The sequence below is a fragment of the Ahaetulla prasina genome, chromosome 2 (assembly GCF_028640845.1).
Source record: "Ahaetulla prasina isolate Xishuangbanna chromosome 2, ASM2864084v1, whole genome shotgun sequence".
Lineage (NCBI taxonomy): Eukaryota > Metazoa > Chordata > Lepidosauria > Squamata > Colubridae > Ahaetulla > Ahaetulla prasina.
In genome coordinates this window covers 61,471,802-61,491,208 of record NC_080540.1, presented here as the reverse complement: position 1 = coordinate 61,491,208, position 19,407 = coordinate 61,471,802, and the positions used below count along the sequence as shown (strand labels likewise).

The window sequence follows — 19,407 nt, the reverse complement described above, 5'->3', positions numbered from 1 at the left end:
TCGGTATGGAAAAGCAATGGCCTCTGGCATTCAGGTAGCAATCATGCTGTAGAAGAAATGTTGAAGGAGAAAAGCACAATGGCTTTCTATGATTTGCATTATGTCCAGAATGTCTTCTACAGGATGAAAATAGAGAGATATGCAACAGGTGGAATTCCTGCTTTGTATGATAATACCTTTACCTCTGATCCAGTTATTGTGCATATCAGGGGTGTCAAACTCGAATTCCTGCAGGACCTCATTAGGGTTGTGTTTGACCTTGAGGGGCTGAAGTGGGCGTGGCCAGGGTGGGAGTGGCCAATTCGATGTCACTTGTGTTGGGGGCGCCTGTGGCGGCCCGAGCGCTCTGCCAGAGAAAACAGGCTCCTGAGCCCTGTTTTTGATGCTGTGGCCTCTTGCAACTCTCTGCCATCGAAAATGGAAGTCGTGCGGCCCTCCCAAGGTCCGTTTTCGCTGGCAGAGGCACTGTGGGCCAATCTTTTGCTGTTTCCAGGGCAACCCCATGGGCCAGATCTAAGCACCCCACATGCCAGATCCGGCCCCTGAGTTTGAAACCCCTGGTGCATATCATATCCTGCCAAAGTGTAAAAAATACTTTACCACTATCCTGCTCCCTGTAGTTTCTGATGAAGCAACTTTCTCTTTACCTCTTCACAATTGCACTAAACAGGTGGCTTATCAAGACCACTTATTAAAGCTTACTGACCACTCCAATCCACTCATCTGATCGGTCATCTTCAGATTAGCAGGAACTGGTTTCCCTTTCAAAAGCAACCATAGTAGCAGGAGTGAAATGCTCCCGGTTCGGACCATATCGCCCGATCCGGTAGCGATGGCGGCGGGTGGTTCGGAGAACCGATAGCAAAAATCCCTGCCCCCCCGCCAGCTAAGCTGCACGATCATCAGAGAGTTTTTTGTTTTTTTTTTACTTCTAAAAGCATTTTTTCTTCAGCAAAAAACTATGTGGTCTCTCCCCACCACCACCACCAAAAAATATTTTCTTTTATATTTCCATGAACTCCAAAATACAAAATTCCTTAGCGCATGACCTAAGTCTAAAGCCAAGCCTCTCTAACATGTAAATGTTTGCATTGTAGTTATCTTAAAACTCACCTTTTTATTCTTTGGGATTTTTTTTCAGTCTAGACCAGACGTCTGTGCTGTGCAGTGCCCTAAGGTAAGTCACCAACAATTATACTGCACAGAATTTCTACTCATAAATAATATTTGTTCTCTCAGATGGCAAAGGAAAGATAAAAATTAAAAACCAAGGGAAAAAAATCAGGGTCGTTTGTAAAAATGGGAGAAATTCCTCTTATGGCAAGGTTTCCCCAACTTGTTTTATTTATGCAGTATTATTAAAAGACTATTTTTAAATTATTTCTTTAAAAAAGAATATTCTATGGTTAAGAGTATTTGTTGAACACTTACTATTTCAAAAATGTGTAAACTGCCAAGATTTTTCAGGGCAGCTTGTAATAGATTAAAATAACCAAATAACATTCTAAATAATTGAACATAGTAATTAAAGTATGACATTAAACCTATAATGCCACACTTGCCACACCTTATCCTGAGAATACATTTGAAACAAGGCCTCCAAAAATGATCTCAGGTTATGGGCAGGAATAGGAAAAAATATTCCACCAGATATTGCACTTAAAAGTGAAGCAGAGAATAAAGTAGTCCTTGTCTTCATTAAAATCCATAGTGGTTTCCCATGAAATGCGATCCTCTACTGCATGTCCCTTTTTGGTGTCCTATTGCCTCAAAAGTGTCTCACACCATGGATGTTGACATCATCTGATCCTTTAGGGCTCTTAAGGGGGGATGTTAATGTATTTTACTGTACTTTATTACCGTATATACTCGAGTATAAGCCGAGTTTTTCAGCACATTTTTTGTGCTGAAAAACGTCCCCTCGGCTTATACTCGGGTCTATACGGCTTATACTCGAGTTTTTTTTTTTTAAGCCCCTCGGCTTATACTCGAGTATATACGGCTTATACTCGAGTTGTTTTTTTTTCTTTTTTTCACATTTTACCGGACGGAAGCCCTGCCGGTGCAGTGAGAGGGCGGGGCGGGGGAGCCGCCAGCCTTCTCAGCTGAGGGAGGGAGGGTTTCCCCAACCGGTAGGTGCCTCATTTCCCACCCTCGGCTTATACTCGAGTCCCCAGTTTACCCCAGTTTTTGGGGTAAAATTGGGGACCTCGGCTTATACTCGGATCGGCTTATATTCGAGTATATACGGTAATTAGTGTAGTGGATAGGACAGAATCCAATTCTAAGAGATACTCAAAAGACCTAAAGGAAAACATAGCTATTCAACCAAGGAAACTTAAACTGGCCAATCTAGATAAGAGGAAAAGAGAAGGATATCAGGGAAGATTGCTTTTCTAAATTGGTTCAGCACCATTTTCTTTCTGTAGCATGACCGCCAACCTCTCTTTGGTAACTGGGGAAAAGGAAAATAGACTTCCCACATATTCCTAATTTAAAACAATTGCTTAAATATATTTTAGGCATATATAGATCATATAATCAAACCTACTGTTTTCTCTTTTCCTACAGGGTGAGAAGGGTGAGCCAGGTGAGCCTGTGAGTATCTGAGATTTATTGGAGGAGGAGGTATTTCGGATTCTTTTAAGAGAAAAGTAAAGATCATTCCTTGGGAATTGACCATTTATCTGTCAATAATTTTTCAGGGACAGAGAGGACAAGTGGGAAATCCTGGCCCTTCTGGAAATCCGGTAATGTTTGGCTTTCTTGAGAACAAGTCTAACATGTGATGTGGAGGAGGTTTGGTCCTGTTTCTTGAGCTCTCTTAGTTTGGTTCAACTCCTTTTTTGGGGGGGACAAACATGATTAAAATCATTGGCAGAACCTCTTTCAGAATTTCAAAGAGTTTCTACTCCATTCAAATCACCAGAAGCCTTAAATAAAGTAAGCTTTTTAAAATTTGAGATTAGTTAGATGGTTTAAGAAGTTATTTAGTCTCACTGGTTCAACATTTATCTTAGAGGAAAGATTTGAAGACTCCAAAACATTACAAGATGATAAAACTGGAAAGACCTCTTCAAAAATAGTTAGCTTTCTAGAAGTTTCTGGCCTACTCAATTTCCCTCAAACTCCTTTGCAATTAATTTGCTTTTCACCAAACCATTTATAAACCAATGGCTGAAGAAGACTTTTTTCCAAGGCTAAATGTTTCTAAATTACATGATTTTTCAAGGAGGATTTTTGAGTTGCTGTCGAAGGAGAGATTTTTTTAGTTCTGTTCCGTACCAACATTAGGCAGAATCTTTGTTACATTCTATTATGAGACAATAGCATTTGTAAGTTATACATTATGTATAATGTTTGTGCATTATGTCATACCATTTCTTTTTTTAAAAAAAACAGGAAAAAATTCTCATCCACTTGCTTTTACAAATAGGACATATAGATCTGATAAAATGGGATTTAACATTACCTAAAATGGAACAGTCCTAAAACATATATTAACATTCCAAGCTTTTGAGCTCTCGGTTATAGCAACAGAGAGATAAATTCAGTGGTGTCTCTCTTTATCAGAGTCTGTGTACATACATTGGCCATTTTGGAGAAAATCAAAGAAATATATGGGTATTGTATATAACCTCCCCACAACATAGGATAATCTTCCTAAATCCTAGAAACCTGTTACGAGAAATATGAAAAAATAATTTAATTTAACAGCCAATAATTAATTATATTTAAAATGATAGTTATTTCAATACCAAGAAATTACAGCACAAAGAAGAGGGATTTTGCTGTAGAATAATGTCTAACTTACCTGATCACGAGGAAGCTGAAATGTTGTCCCTTAAAATTAATTGAATTTTGGTCATTGTTCCCCTCACCTTCTCCCCTTAAAATTCATATTGCTGCTGTTCCTTCATTTTATAAAAAGGTATATCCATGAAGAATATTGAGAACTAAGCATAGTAATCCAGCTATAAGAAATAGAGTGTACCCAATTATACAACAAAATGATTCTTTTCCTCCCTCAGGGACGCAATGGGATCCCAGGACCTCCAGGTCCAATGGGACCTCGGGGTCCCCCAGGTGACACTATTGAGAGGCGGGGTGAAAAAGGAGAGAGGGTAAGTAGTCACAGTGTGAATGTACAGCAGCCTGAATGAAAGAGAAAACCAAGAGCTGAATGTTACAGACTTGCCTCTTTAAAAGGAGGAACTTTCCTACTTCCTCTTCTCTATCAGTCTTTACAAATTTTGCATCATCAGTGAATTCCATTATATGCATCTTTAAAGCTAAAGAGTGCCTCTGCTGATAAAGCATTTTTGAAGCTTTCTGCCTTCTCTTATAATGTGTCATTTAGTTCTCTTGCCTAAGTCATCTGGAACTATCTCTTCTGAAATTCTCTCTCTTTGCTGTTCATCTGCGTCTGCTTGGGGACAATGTGGATCGGATCTGATTGATGGCTTGCTGAGTAGCAGGTCTTCCATTATGTGAAGAGTGGGATTTTTGGTTGCAGCCCTAGATTAATTTTTTTTGAGGAACTACAGTTGCAATCAGGTTTATTTTACAGATTTATTTTACAGACTTGATTCAGATTGATGTACTATAACAGGGATCTCCAACCTTGGTCCCTTTAAGACTTGTGGATTTTAACTCCCAGACTTGCTGGCTGAGGAATCCTGGGAGTTGAAGTTCACAAGTCTTAAAGGGACCAAGGTTGGAGACCCCTGTGCTATAAAGTCCTCTGTTTTTGGGTCCTGTAAACTAAACCATTATTGGAATGGCCTGTGTTGGTTATGCTTGCTGCAAATCTTCTAACATCTCTCTATATTTCTCTGAAACAAGAAATTCTGGATTAATGAAGATGATCCATAAACAAAAGAGTTTTGCATTTACTGTACCCTAAGGCTTTGTGTCTGTGTCTTTATTACTTCCAATTACAGTTAAAGGCTTACATGACTAAATTTACATTCTTAAATAAACTTTTAGAGGGAAATGAGAAGACTAAACTGCAACATATTTTTCTGATGTATTCACTTTCTGTTTGTAAGATTGCTTTTATATAAGAAAGCTTTCAATTGTCAGTCCCTGCCCAAAGTGTGAAGTTATAGCATATAGCCCTGAAACAGGAGTAGCTTTATGGGAATTGGAACCCATTTGCCATGTGATGACATTATGACTTGTTGACATTAAACCAAATTTGGTAAACATATACAAAAATATAGAATGCATTCTAGCCTTACAGTAGGTTGGAGGAAAGTTATAACTCTATAAAGATTTGGTAATATCCATAATTTGATAATGGATATGACATGAGTCAAGTTCTGAATTGTGAAGCCAATTTTCCAGCCTTCTATGGGAATGCATTGTGCAAATAATGTAAATTTCATACTTGTAATATTTTGCATAGTGGTACAAAATGGCATCAGTAAATAATTTGCATTGTATGCTCAACTACATTGATGTACCTGACATTTTGGCATCACCATAATTTTCATTAGATACCTTTGCAGCCTTCTCCTATCTGGCCCATGCTGGATTTATTCAACTCTTATGCTCACATGATGAAGACAGTTGGAATTTAGAGAAAGCTGAAATCCTACCTGTGTTTCATGGCTATGCTTTTGATTCTTAAATGTGAATAATTTCTGCAAAGATACGTCCTTAATGTTTCTATTTTCTTCTAGGGATTTTCAGGAGCAGGTGGAACACCAGGGAATCCTGGTCTTCCTGGCAGCCCAGGTTCTCCTGGTCAGCCGGTAATTAACCTTTGTAACATTTTGCCATGTATAGTTCAGTGGTGGGTTTCAAATTTTTTTACTACTGGTTCTGTGAGTGTGGCTTGGTGGGTGTGGCTTGGTGGACATGGCAGAGGAAGGTTATTACAAAATCCCCATTTCCTCCTGATCAGCTGGGACTTGGGAGGCAGAGAATAGAGGAGGGCAGGGCCAGTCAGATTTTTTACTACCGGTTCTCCGAACTACTCAAAATTTTCACCGGTTCTCCAGAACTGATCAGAACCTGCTGAAACCCACCTCTCGTATAGTTGCGTGCAAACACATTCCTATATGTCCCTAATGCTTTGCTATAATTGAGATAGTGTCTGCCACTATAAGTTGGAACCTTTGAAATACATAATTTTTTACTGAACAATTTTTTCTTCATGGTCACAGTGAAGCATGCAGTTTTGTTCTTAAGCAGAAATAAAACTTCTGAACTGAAAGTTTTTTATGAAGCCTTATGTAGTTAAGCATTTTGGTTTGATATAGTATTGTAACTTCTCCACCAGTACAACGCTGTACTATATTAAAGGTGGTGCAAGAGCAAAAATCCAAGCCCCATGCTCAGTCTCGGTCTAATGAACCGAGTGCCAAAAAGAAAAAGAAAAAAGGAATCTCCGCTTGGGACAGAAAAATATATTGGTGCCGAACACAAAGGCAAGGAGCCTCTGGTTTTGTGACTGTTTCTGCCCAACATCTATACCAGAGGTGAAATCTAAATTTTTTGCTACCGGTTCTGTGGGTGTGGCTTGGTGGTCATGTGACCAGCTGGGCATGGCCAACTTGACGTCACTCACTGTTAGAGCCAGGAGCTGCACATTCTGAAGCACATTTTGCCCTTCTGAAGTCCCCAGCGCTTTGAGTTTCCCTCCACCATCTGGCTTGACTGCCCAAGCAAACCTCGGAGCTTTCTCTTGCCCCACTTTCCATCCTGGAGGGCCATGCATCCCCCCCTGCCAATCCTCTGTACAAACCGCCAGCCCCATTTCTGCAAAGGCAGAGCCCCCCCCTGCAAGGTGATCAAAAGAGGGGAGGGGGATGCTGTAGAAAAGGCTGCCTTCACCCGGCCACCTGTCTGCCGGCACCACTCCGGGAACTCAGCCTGCAGAGTTCGGCACTCTGGGTGAAGGAGGCTCAGCCGTGGCGCCGGTTCCCAGCAGCGAAGAAGCGTTCGCTTTTGTTTCGCAGTGGAAGAAGGAAGAAAGTGAACAGCAGTGGCACTCCGGGAGGGCAGGCGGGCCACGGATGTCCCGGGGCTGCATGTGCAGCAGTCCTAGGACATCCGAGGCCCGCCTGTCCTCTCAGAGTGCCACAGCTGTTCGCTTTCTTCCTTCTCCCACCATAAAAAAAAGCGAACGGTGGCCAGGTTGCTTCGGGAGGTTGCTTTGGGCAAGTGGAAGGGAAAGTGCCATGGGGTCTGCAGTGGTGCGGCTGGGCCTGGTGCTCTCCCCGTGTTGGGGGTAGCTGCCACCTCTCTTGCTCCGCTTCTTTGCCACTGGTAAGCAGCACCGCGGCTGAGCCTCCTTCCCCCGGAGCGCCAGACTCCACGGGCTGAGTTCCTGGAGTGACGCTGGGAGGCGGGACTGGGTGGGAATCCAGTGGGTCTGTACATTATATTGGTCCCCCATTTGCGTGATTCCCCTAGATCATAATGTAGACCTGGTGACTTATTTATAACTGAGATACTTTATGTACCCAGTACTAAGTTCATGTTCTAACCATATCTAATGCTAGCCTATTTTATTTAGATCTAGGATTTATTTTCAAATGTATTGCTTTATCTTATTCTTCATCTCTCTTTTCTTATTCCCACCATAGGAAAAAAAAGTCCTATTCACTTTTTTTCCCCTTCTCCCCACTTCTATTCATAGGGCAGCCCTGGCCTTTCTGGTCTCAAAGGAAACCAAGTAAGTAAAGATAATATTTGCCATTAAACTCCTTGTTTCCAACTGAAGAGCCATTTATTCCTTATCTTTTGCCTTTCAGGGGGAGCGTGGGCTGATTGGGCCAAGAGGAGAGAAAGGTGAGCCGGTAAGTGGATCTTTGAAAGTTTGACTGGGAAAAGGATCATATAGAGTTTATTTGTGGTGGTAGGATATGTAACATCTCCATGTAATATATGCCGTAGCTTCTCTGGTCACTCCTCAGCAGTACTACTGCATCAGAGTTGCTGATAGGGGAACTTTAATGATAAAATGAGCATCTTTATACTATCTGTCTGAAAGTAACAGTTGTTCTGGCATCATAAGTTCAAAATGGAGATAATTAATTGGCGATGATCACATTCAAATGGGAATAAATGTGGATGAGCAGAAGAAAGAAAGCTGAGAATACTTCACATCCTCAGCTGAAATCTGCCATCAGAATGCCTTCATCATAATGCAAATAGAAAGCTTTGCTTTTATCAACAGATCTCTGTTTGCAACCTGATATTTCACTGATTTTGGTTTTCGTGCAAATAATCACATTTAATTGAAACAAAATGGTGGGACTCTGATCCCTCATTTGGAGTTGTCTAAAACACAGAGCGCATCTATCTAAGCTCCAACCCTCTTATATTTAAAAAAAAATCTCAGTTTCATTATAAAGTGATTAACAATAGCAGGCTGTTAAGAATTCCTGCAGCGTCCCATCTAATTTCTCTTTTTCATGCAATTCTTCTCTTAACATTCAGCATAAGGAAAAGTCCTGGTAAATATCAACTGTGACTCACACTTTGTGATCTCTTCACTTTATGATTATAAAGATATTTCCATGCTCTTCTTGACATCCTAGATAGGCTTTTGTTTAATTCCTAAACTGTACTAGGATAGATAGGATAAGATAGGATAGGATAGGATAGGATAGGATAGGATAGGATAGGATAGGATAGGATAGGATTCTTTATTGGCCAAGTGTGATTGGATACACAAGGAATTTGTCTTGGTGCATACGCTCTCAGAGTACATAAAAGAAAAGATACATTCATCAAGAATCATAAGGTACAACACTTAATGGTAGTCATAGGGAAACAGTCAATATAAATCTTAAGGATACCAGCAAAAAGATTACAGTCATACAGTCATAAATGGGAGGAGATGGGTGATAGGAACGATGAGAAGATTAATAGTAATGCAGACTCAGTAACTAGTTTGACAGTGTTGAGGAAATTATTTGTTAGCAGAGTGATGGCGTTTGGGAAAATACTGTTCTTGTGTTTAGTTGTTCTTGTGTGCAGTGCTCTATAGCGTCATTTTGAGGGTAGGAATTGAAACGTATGTCCAGGATGTGAGGGGTCTGTAAAGATTTTCACAGCCCTCTTTTTGACTTGTGCAGTATACAGGTCCACAATGGAAGGCAGGTTGGTAGCAATTGCTTTTTCTGTAGTTCTAATTATCCTCTGAAGTCTGTGTCTTTCTTGTTGGGTTGCAGAACCAAACCAGACAGTTATAGAGGTGCAGATGACAGACTCAATAATTCCTCTGTAGAACTGATTCAGCAGCTCTTTGGGCAGTTTGAGTATGATAAGATAACATTAAACTTTTGTCTTGGTCAGGGGGAGCCTGGAATACCATTGAATGGAGGAAGAGGCCTTCCTGGCCTAAAGGGAGAGCCTGGCAATCCAGTAAGTAACCTCTACAGGCAAATAGGAGGGAGAAGGAAGAAAAAGAAACTGAAAACAGAATTCTCACGGAAATGGAGGATTGGGGGAAGGAACTATCCTAACCTTCATGTCCTCATGTATGTGTCATTTGCCACATAGAAATATTTCTTTACAGCATCCTATGGCTATTTCACCACTTCTGGTCTCACTTTGAAACATGCACAGCAATCCTATGGATATTTACTTCGTCATAAATTCCACTGTTTTCCCTTCATGTTTCATTTCCACAGATGTGTGTATTGAATTGCAGGCCTAACTTTATACCTGCTCCTTTGGCTGAGTACCAAAGGGAAGCCAGTTCTTACTAAGTGTCTTTTTCTTTCTGTCTGAAGGGAAGCCCAGGAATTCCAGGCCTCCGGGGTCTTGCAGGGGATCCTGGGCTACAAGGACCTCGTGGGCCAGCAGGATCTGCTGGCATTTCTATCAAGGTACGACTTCCTCTCCTTGCAGTGATTTTCTACTTTAGCAATTGAAACCATCCATGCTCATTTCTGAATATGAAGTCAAGCCATGAAGTCCATCTGTATGCTGATAAAGTCCCTTTGTGCACCTGACTTCAAGTCCATTAATAGTGCCGTTAGAGAACCAATGATCACCCTTGTCTTTAACATTCCTTTTCCTTCTTGCACAGGTATGCAGTACCTCTGGAACTGGCCTCCATATGATTCATAGAGTTACAGTGCTTGTTTTTAAACAGATGTTCTGACCTAACTGAAGGCATTTTGAAACAGGAACATTTCTCCTATGTTGGGATATTTCCAGTAAATTTGGAACTGCTTCATATGTCTCCCAATCCCATATATTACTTTTCACTACATCCATGTTCATTATCCTCATGTGTAAGGTGATAGACAGTTGAACAACCAATAATTCTGGAAACTTAAGAAACTAATAATACATAACAAGAATAACTTGGTATAGACTGTATCTGAAGCATCTCTTTTTGTCATACTTTTTGGACAAGGTCTAGAATTACATATTCACTGTATATATAGCCACTATTTCCTCTTACCTAATATTTTCTCACAATTTGTTTCTCTGCTGAGCCTAATGGATATGCTTACATATAGGATAATTTTATTTACAGGGCGAGAAGGGCGACCGAGGTGAGCGAGTAAGTGATCCTTCCTTTTCCTTGCCTGCTTTGCTTTTTCTGAGAAATCAGGCAGTAATTCAGTTACTAAACAACAACATGATAGACCAACAAGGACTTCCAGTCAGAATGTAAAATTCATTTCTCTGTCCTGATTTCCTTGGAGGAAGTTCCCCTAAAATCTGGAAATGTTACTTCTAAGTAAATGTGACAAAAGAGCGCTGCTCTGAGTGAAAGTGAGCATGGAGAGTGCAGTGTGCTTCAAGAAAGCAGCAAAAGGACAAACAGATGTCGTATTTTGGTTCTTGGGTGTCTGTGTGAGCACTTTTGGAGTGGTGCAAAGTTCCCAAATTAACAGCTGTGAGGGATTTGGCCAGGCACAAAATATATAGAAACCCTGTTCACAGTCCTCTTTATGTAAGTCTGCCTTCTCTTCTGGATGCTTTGCCCTTTTCATTCTGCTCCGCCCTCCTTCTGCTTCTTCTATGGTTCCCTCCCTGGGTATCCCTCCCTCCCTTCTAGTAGATTTTTCTCTCCTGCTACTTTTTTTCTCCATCCCTTTAGGATTTGGTTCCTTCTTTCTTTGTGTTCCTGTACCCTTTTAGTGTGCTTTATTTTCCCAGTGTTTAAATTGGAAAAATGCAAAGATCCAAAGCTCACCTCTACTTTCTTCCTAGGGCCCTCCTGGACCAGGAGGTGATGGGGGTGTGGTCAGAGGAGAACCTGGTATTCCAGTGAGTACATTCTTTGCCGTGTTTTATCTTTGGGACTATAGGACAACATAGGACAACAAAGGTGGGATTTATGAATGTAGATATTATTAATACTTGAGAAACACTGGATGGGTGTATGAGAAGGAACAAGAGTGACATTTGAAAGTATTTGTTGGAGAGCATTTGTAAAACTTAAAGTCTAGAAAATAATAATATGTCTGAAACAAAAGTATTGTCATAAGAGAGGACATCTGAATCTCCTAGAAAAATGAACAAAACCAGCAAATGACTGTTTAATTGTAAAGAATTAAAATTTGGTCTTTTGCGTTTACCTCTGTTTCTTTACTCCCCAGGGTGTTCCTGGAGATCCTGGGCCCAGGGGACCCCCTGGAACTCCGGGGCAAAAAGGTGATAAGGTAAGACAAGGATCTGTTCTGACTGAAAGGGTGAATGGAGACTCAATTAATCAAATGGTCCATTAGTTTTTTTGGAGGGAGCCGGGGGTGGGGTTGAATCCCATTCAAAATTCTAGATAGAACCTTTATATATTGCTGCTTCTGAGTAGTAGTCCTCAACTTACAATCAGAATTGAGCCTGGAATTGTGGTTGTAAGTTGCTGTGGTCATAAGTTGAAGTATCATGAGATCAGACCCAATTTTTCGACTTGTTTTTTCCCCCACACCCATTGGGTGGTTTTTGCCCAAAACTGGAAATAAATGCTGGAAACTTGCAAAAAACATTGCAAGGCAGTTCAGATGACTGTGTGACACTGCAAATGGCCGTATAAGTGAGCCAGTTGCAAAGTGCCCAGAATATGATCACATATTTTGGGCATCATGTGTGGTTGTAAGTAATTCTGAGGAATTTGAATGGCTATTAATCATTTGGCATTAGTCAAGGACTACCTCCAGAAGTTGTGTAACTGAGTGTATGAATCCAGAATTGTGCTGATACAAATTAATTTGAGCTGGAAATTCTGTAGATTTCACTTCCTGCTTTTAACTAGCAAACTTCCTTAAGTTTATAATGAGTGGTCACTGCTTTGCTTTATGTTAAAGGGAGATGGAGAAGAAGGTTTTCCTGGACTTCCTGGTCGTACTGGAGACCCTGGCGATCGGGTGAGTTTTTAGAGAAAAGCATTCTCTCTTAATGTTCTTAAGAGCCTATCAAACAGAAACCATTTCAACTTAAACTTAAGAAAGATTAACTGGACTGGTCTTGTACTGCCTAGTTTTGTTTTGTTTTGTTTTGTTTTATTTACATTTATATCCCGCCCTTCTCCGAAGACTCAGGGCGGCTTACAGTGTGTAAGGCAATAGTCTCATTCTATTTGTATATTTACAAAGTCAACTTATTGCCCCCCCAACAGTCTGGATCCTCATTTTACCTACCTTATAAAGGATGGAAGGCTGAGTCAACCTTGGGCCTGGTGGGACTTGAACCTGCAGTAATTGCAGGCTGCTGTGTTTTAATAACAGGCTATCTTACAGCCTGAGCCACCACGGCCCTTAGTTTTTAATATTTATGTGAAAAATTACTGAATGTCATCAGAAATTTTGAAATCAAATTCCATCACTATGTGCATGATGCTCAGTAATATTGCTTCTTGCCATTTAAGTTCAAGAAAGCAGCTGGGGTCCTTATGGGTTATCAAAGTATAGTGTAATAAACACAGACTTAAGAGCAGCTTAGTTTTAACAAGAAAAAATAAATAAAGGAAAGTTAGTCCTGTCCAAATGTGATTTCAAACCCTGAAAATAGGTATGCCATGTGGGAGTGCTCTTTGATCCTCAGCTTGCACAACTGTGCTATTCATGAACAAATTAGAATTGGCCTTAAGTATTCATGTCTCATGTCATAGATCAAGATTAAAACACTTCAAGGCATTGTAAATGGGACTATCCTAAAATTTCATGTTGTTTCATATCAGGACAATATTAAAAAACTGAATGTTATACACACATACACATGTGGGTGGATGGGCATATATGTGCATGTATTCATTCATTCATTCATTCATTCATTCATTCATTCATTCATTCATTCATTCATTCATGGTTAAATTAAGTTATTGAGTCTAATCTTTAAAATCCAGAAATATTTATGACCTAAATTACTGAGAGATATCTTTCCTGTTATGAATTTGTCCTGCTCTTAAAATCTTCCCTGAGAAGCTTTCTTAAAGATATCCTCTGCTTTCAGGAGCCCAGCTGTTTGGGTATGTGGAAAGCTCTCTAGATAATAATAGTACATTATCATAGGATCAGTGTAGGACAACCCTTTTTTCCACATAGCCAAACCACAGCTACTTGGAGACAAAGCAGGTTTATTCAACATGAGTTTTTTAAGTGCTGGATGGAGAGAGCATCCAAGGACAGAAATTAAAATCCCCTATTCTTTAGTTCAAAATCAATAACTTGAATGAGTAATCAGTGTCTTCTAGGTGATTCTAGCAGTACATATTCCGTATAGGATTGTATAACAGAAAATGATCCTGGTCATGGATTCATATAGGCTTTGATTTGGACATGTCCTTTGCTTAATGGAATGGTCTGGTTAGCAATGACGAGAAGGCTGAGATCATGATACATCCATATATTTCCTTTTGTACTTGCATTTGGCTCTTCTTTAGCAAGTGCTACAAGTAGCTGATGAGTTAGAAAAAGGAACTAGGTTTGGCAAGATTGAAGTAAGTAGAGGGAAGGGAAGACAAAAGATAAGATGGATGGATGAGATACAGCAAATCATTGAATATTTTTGGAGATTGATTGTTTGATTTATTTATTTATTGAATGTGTGCCATCAGATTGCCTCCTAATGGCCACACAGGTTTTCTACCCATGTGGTGTCCCAAAGGTGCTTTTTTCAAGAGGCAACTGGACTTTTTGATTTTTCTTTGAAGACATTTCGCTTCTCATCCAAGAAGCTCTGAAGCCATGTGGTGGTTTTCTTAGTAAAAATACAGGTGTGGTTAACATACTCCTGAGCAATGTAAGCTTATCTCTTTGTCATTGTCACAAAAGTGATCATCTGCTTCCAGCATCTTTCTATATCACTGCTGCCCAATATAAGTGCCTGCTAAGTCATGTATTCAACTGTTCTCAGATTTAATACAGATTACAAACAATGATCAAATTTTAATTAATTTAACCTTAATTTTAGGTTACTTCCAACTTTTGGTTGTTCTGGTAATTTTTCAACAAAAGCAATTTCCTACCTTTTAAAATACTTTTAATCCAATCAAAGATGCACTTTAATTTTTCAGCATTTTTCCATGGTTGGTAATATAGTGATAAACAACAGGAGTCATTTCCTTACGTTGCATTCATTTGTCTGCATTAATAAATATTAATTGTTTGATTATGTATTATGTTATATCTTTTGTTTGCTGCCCAAAATTCCATTAGTGGTAGGTGGCTGTATAAACTTTAACAAATTTATTAACAAATTAAATAATATGGACAGTAAACGAATACCAAAACTCACTATTACTGTACATTGTTTTTCCCATTTTTAAAATAATTTAATTTAAAAATGAGTGGCTAAATTGGTCCCAAGAGAATATGCATTAGATTGCTCATAATTCCCCCAAACAAAAATGTTCTTACTATTGTCTTTAGGGCCCCAGAGGACCTCCAGGTGAACCTGGGATCAAGGTAAGTGTTGCTCAAATGCCAATGCTGCATTTAGACTTGGAAGACTAAGGCCATACCATACTTCTAAATAAGAAAGGTGACCACAACTGTTGATGTCACTAATGTTTATACTGAATGAGATAAGCATTGTTCACACAGATCTTCTGTCTATATGGACAGTGGGCAGTTATATTCACTTCGTTTTTACTTTTTATAATACACATTTCAGGGGGAATTTTCTGCAGAAGGTTCAACCTAATGCACTGATAGGGAGAGCTGCTTGTTTGTTTGTTTGTTTGTTTGTTTCTTCATAGGAAATTGATTTGGATGAGTTTAGAGAGTCCTTACAAATAAATCTTTAATTTTATACCTATGGTTTTTGTCCCTTCATCAATTATTTGTACTTGTTGATGCTTCTAATATTTGGTTTTGGTATTTTTCCCCCTATCATAGGGAGACCGTGGTCTGCCTGGTGCACTTGGGCCATCAGCAGAGAAGGTAAGATTTGGGTGGAGCAATGCTGTAAACGAAATTCCTGCTCATGATGGAAGATTGCATGCAAGTGGTTTGGATCGAGTTTTCAAATCAAGGGCTAACTTGTATGAGTGTGAATTACATAATTTGATTTTTCTAATTTCTTATATAACAATTCATGGCCTGTTAATGTAGTTACCATCATTTTACACTGAAGTCGAATGTACTAGTGGCATCCAGACAGATTTTTATGTGTTCTCTGAAATTTTTATGAACTGGAGTGCCTAGAATGTAATTTAGGATTTATCTTAATGTAAAAAAGGGTTTCATTTGGATTCAGAATTTTTCTGAATGAGCAAAATAGGAAAATATAAAGCTCAATAAAGTCATTGCTGTGGTATGTTTTTTATGGAAATAAAGTGCATTTTGCCTGATACGTATCTTTTGCAAAAAACATTTTACTCTTCTAGGGAGATCGTGGATTGCCCGGTCCTGAAGGAGAGAAGGTATATATATATATTCATTCTGAATTCACCATTATATCAAAAGAAAAAGTTCCCGGGGATTTTACTCCGCTAGTCATTACCAAATATAGGGGGATAATGCTGATCTCTGTTTCAAGGCCATTGAGCCAGTACTGTCTATTTCGGTGGCCATGTCGCCAACATGATGTCACAGATCGCTGTTACCTTTCCAAAGTGGTACCTATTTATCTATTTGCATTTGAATGCTTTCGAACTGCTAGGTTAGCGAGCTGGGGCGAGGATGGGAACTCACCCCACCATATTACATAGCATTCAGGTCTCGAACCTGGACTGCCAGCTTTCCAGCCAAACCACTGAGCCACTTCACTGCCCCATATTATATCAAGGAATAACCTAATCCAATAGTAATAGCTTTTTACCAGGTTCGCCTGGTCCGCCAGTTGCGCCCCTTTCTTGACTGGGATGCCTTATGTACGGTCACTCATGCTCTCGTCACTTCTCGACTGGATTATTGCAATGCTCTCTACATGGGGCTACCCCTGAAGTGTACCCGGAGACTTCAGTTAGTCCAGAATGCAGCTGCGCGGGTGATTGAGGGAGCACCGCGTTGCTCCCGGGTAACACCACTCCTGCGCAGTCTGCACTGGCTACCTGTGGTCTTCCGGGTGCGCTTCAAGGTTTTGGTTACCACCTTCAAAGCGCTCCATGGCTTAGGGCCCGGGTACTTACGGGACCGCCTGCTGTTTCCACATGCCTCCCACCGACCCATACGCTCTCACAGAGAGGGTCTTCTCAGGATGCCGTCCGCCAAGCAGTGTCGGCTGGCGGCCCCCAGGGGAAGGTCCTTCTCTGTGGGAGCACCTACTCTCTGGAACGAACTTCCCCCCGGTTTACGCCAATGGCCTGACCTTCGGACCTTCCGCCGGGAACTGAAAACTTATTTATTTATACAAGCGGGACTGGCCTGATTTTTAAATTCTAAATTTTAAATTTTAAACTTTTAATGGTAATTTTATTGGGTATTTTATATGGTCAATTGGACGGTTTTAATTTCAGCCTTTTATTGAATAAGCTTTTTAATTGTTATTTTAATATGTATATTAACTGTTTTAAATGAAGGCTGTACACCGCCCTGAGTCCTTCGGGAGAAGGGCAGTATAAAAGTTTGATTAATAAATAAATAAATAAATAATTGGGATAGGTTTCTCTGAAAAAAAAACCAGCATGGTCTAATGGCTAAAGTTAAGATTTGGACTTAGAAAGCTTTGCTTCTAAATCTAAATTATCTGCCAGGTTTGTTCAAATGCTAAAATTAGGAACATTTCACATAAACTACATTTTTACAGTACTTTTTCATTTTAGGGAGAACAAGGTCCCTCAGGCCGTCCTGGTCCATCTGGCAGAGATGTAAGTGTAGGAGTTTTTTTAATCTCAGTATCTCATAATGCTGTAAAATCTAGGCATAAGTCAACAGTTTCCATTTCTGGGGGACAGAAGTGTTGACTGAGTTTTGGTCTTATTGGTGAAATATTGTCTATCTGGGAACAATTCTCCTCCTATCTCTCTTTCTGAATGCAATAGTTCAAAGATGATTTGGTGAGTCCCTCAAAAAAAAGCAACTTGAGGAAAGGTTAGAGAAAGGATAAAATATGTTGGAATTGTGGCTTGATTTACTGTACTAAAAATTGACTCCATTCTTTGGAATGAGGGAATCTATTGGACAATTGCAAATAATGGTGAAATATCTTGAGTTGTAATGGAGGAGTAAAAAACAGACATGATTTTTTTCCCTGCAAACTTATTTTTTTCCCAGAGTCTTCAAGCATGTTTTGCCTTTTCAGAGGGAAAACATGTGGGGACCTAGAATGCCTTCCAAAAGGAATCAGTGATTGTAGGGAGGGTTGACAAACTTCCTACTTTATATTTCTCCACTTCATCCTCCTCTTTCCCGTTTGTTGCAGCTTCTCAGTAGAAATTTGGGTTTCTTGATCTAGGTTTATCTGAAACCTGAAAATTCAAAGCCAAACCGAAAAGAATTATTTCCCACCATAAGTGACATTCAAAAAGCAATCTTAATGCTGCAGTTCAGTTGTGCAATAATAAAAATATATATTTTAATCGCTTTGAATCCTCTCATTACTAAGGTACACTTTTTCCTGCTTGTGTAATCCTTCAGTAAGGACTCTTCTTAATGTTGGCCAATAATTCACCTTTATTCCTCTAACTGACTTCAAGAACTCCTCCTGTTACTGCTGCCTAGCATGAGATCATGGTTATTCTGAATAATAAATCTCCCCCCCCCACTTTTTTTTTTTTAAATAGGGCTTACAAGGACCATCTGGGCCTCGAGGAGAACAAGTAAGGATTCTTAGACCTATGGCAAATGCTCTAATTTATATTGGAAATATGCTTACACAGCAAGATTCTTGAATTTGAAAAGAATTAGTAATATAACCTGCCATTCCCATTTATATAAGAACAATATTAATAGTTGAATCCTTGCATTGCTTTTGACTGTTTCTGCTTACATTAATACTAATTTCCAGTTCTTACTACTATGAAATTGGCTCAGATTTGGTCATTTGGAATATTGGAAAACTTATCTAGTGAGCCACAAACTTGTGTAGGTCTGACCTATAGAGTTCTGAATGGCTGGCGTGAATCTGGTGAAAACAGTTGACAACGCATTCCTGTGTCCAGAGCTTACTGAAATGCAAATGAACATGAAGTGGCCTGTTCCCACACAAAGATATCATATACAATGGGCTGAATGAAATTTTACTCTCAGATTCTTGGGAATCCAGTTTATTGATCATAACTCCCAGTAAAACTAAGGCATGGTCTTATAATGAGCGAAGGGAGTGAAGGTACAGTGCTTTGCCTGATGATTATGTGCTTATAAAGTCATCAGTGGAGATCAATAGTAGTAAATCCTTATGATAAAACTTAAACAATTTGGGCTGCCCTAACATGTTCCCTCTGTCACTTTCTGCCATAGGGAGAGAGAGGGGAGCCTGGTATACCTGGTCTGCCGGTAAGTGCCCCGTTGTAATCAGCCATCATAAATATCATAAACAGATAGAGTGGGTAAACCACCTTTCATCTTCATCCTAGTTTTCTCTTTTTCTGGTTGCTTAATGCCTGGTCTAGAAAAGACTATATTTCTTCTTCATCTGGCCAAGTCAGCTATGGAGAACTTCATTATCCATCTCTCCTGGCATAGTTACGTTCATGATTGTATGAATGTTCGTGCAATCCTATCCATTAGGAAGTGCCTTTTTGCAAGTTTGCATTTCTGGAATATGATCTGAAAAGGTCTTGGCAGTTATCTTTTTTATATTTCTTCTAGGGATCCAGCCTTCCTGGAATTAAAGGAGATAAGGTAACTGCACAGGAACAAATCTCTTGTAACAGATGTAAGGAATACACAGTGTAGTGTAGTCTATTTTATTTTAATTTATATTAGTTGTAGCAGGGAAGTTGGCTTAAAGAAACCATTTCACGAGACAATTGTGGCTCTCTTTTTCCAGTAGTTTCATTTTGTAATTTGGTTTAATAAGAAAAAGCAATGCTCAATTTATATG

The 19,407-nt window shown here is 39.6% G+C and overlaps 1 protein-coding gene across 4 annotated transcripts in view; it reads left to right on the top strand.

The window, feature by feature from the left end:
• The window catches only part of COL7A1 (collagen type VII alpha 1 chain), a 144,026-nt gene that overhangs the window by 51,272 nt on the left and 73,347 nt on the right, over positions 1-19,407 (top strand). For all 4 annotated transcript variants that reach the window (XM_058167156.1, XM_058167158.1, XM_058167157.1 and 1 more), the window contains exons 31-50: positions 1,142-1,177; positions 2,572-2,598; positions 2,706-2,750; positions 4,032-4,124; positions 5,688-5,759; positions 7,652-7,687; positions 7,767-7,811; positions 9,316-9,384; positions 9,756-9,851; positions 10,511-10,537; positions 11,194-11,250; positions 11,583-11,645; positions 12,288-12,347; positions 14,850-14,885; positions 15,318-15,362; positions 15,809-15,844; positions 17,186-17,230; positions 18,146-18,181; positions 18,822-18,857; positions 19,173-19,205. In XM_058167156.1, the coding sequence (XP_058023139.1) occupies positions 1,142-1,177; positions 2,572-2,598; positions 2,706-2,750; positions 4,032-4,124; positions 5,688-5,759; positions 7,652-7,687; positions 7,767-7,811; positions 9,316-9,384; positions 9,756-9,851; positions 10,511-10,537; positions 11,194-11,250; positions 11,583-11,645; positions 12,288-12,347; positions 14,850-14,885; positions 15,318-15,362; positions 15,809-15,844; positions 17,186-17,230; positions 18,146-18,181; positions 18,822-18,857; positions 19,173-19,205 (993 nt within the window). The remainder of the gene's footprint in view (positions 1-1,141; positions 1,178-2,571; positions 2,599-2,705; positions 2,751-4,031; positions 4,125-5,687; positions 5,760-7,651; positions 7,688-7,766; positions 7,812-9,315; positions 9,385-9,755; positions 9,852-10,510; positions 10,538-11,193; positions 11,251-11,582; positions 11,646-12,287; positions 12,348-14,849; positions 14,886-15,317; positions 15,363-15,808; positions 15,845-17,185; positions 17,231-18,145; positions 18,182-18,821; positions 18,858-19,172; positions 19,206-19,407) is intronic.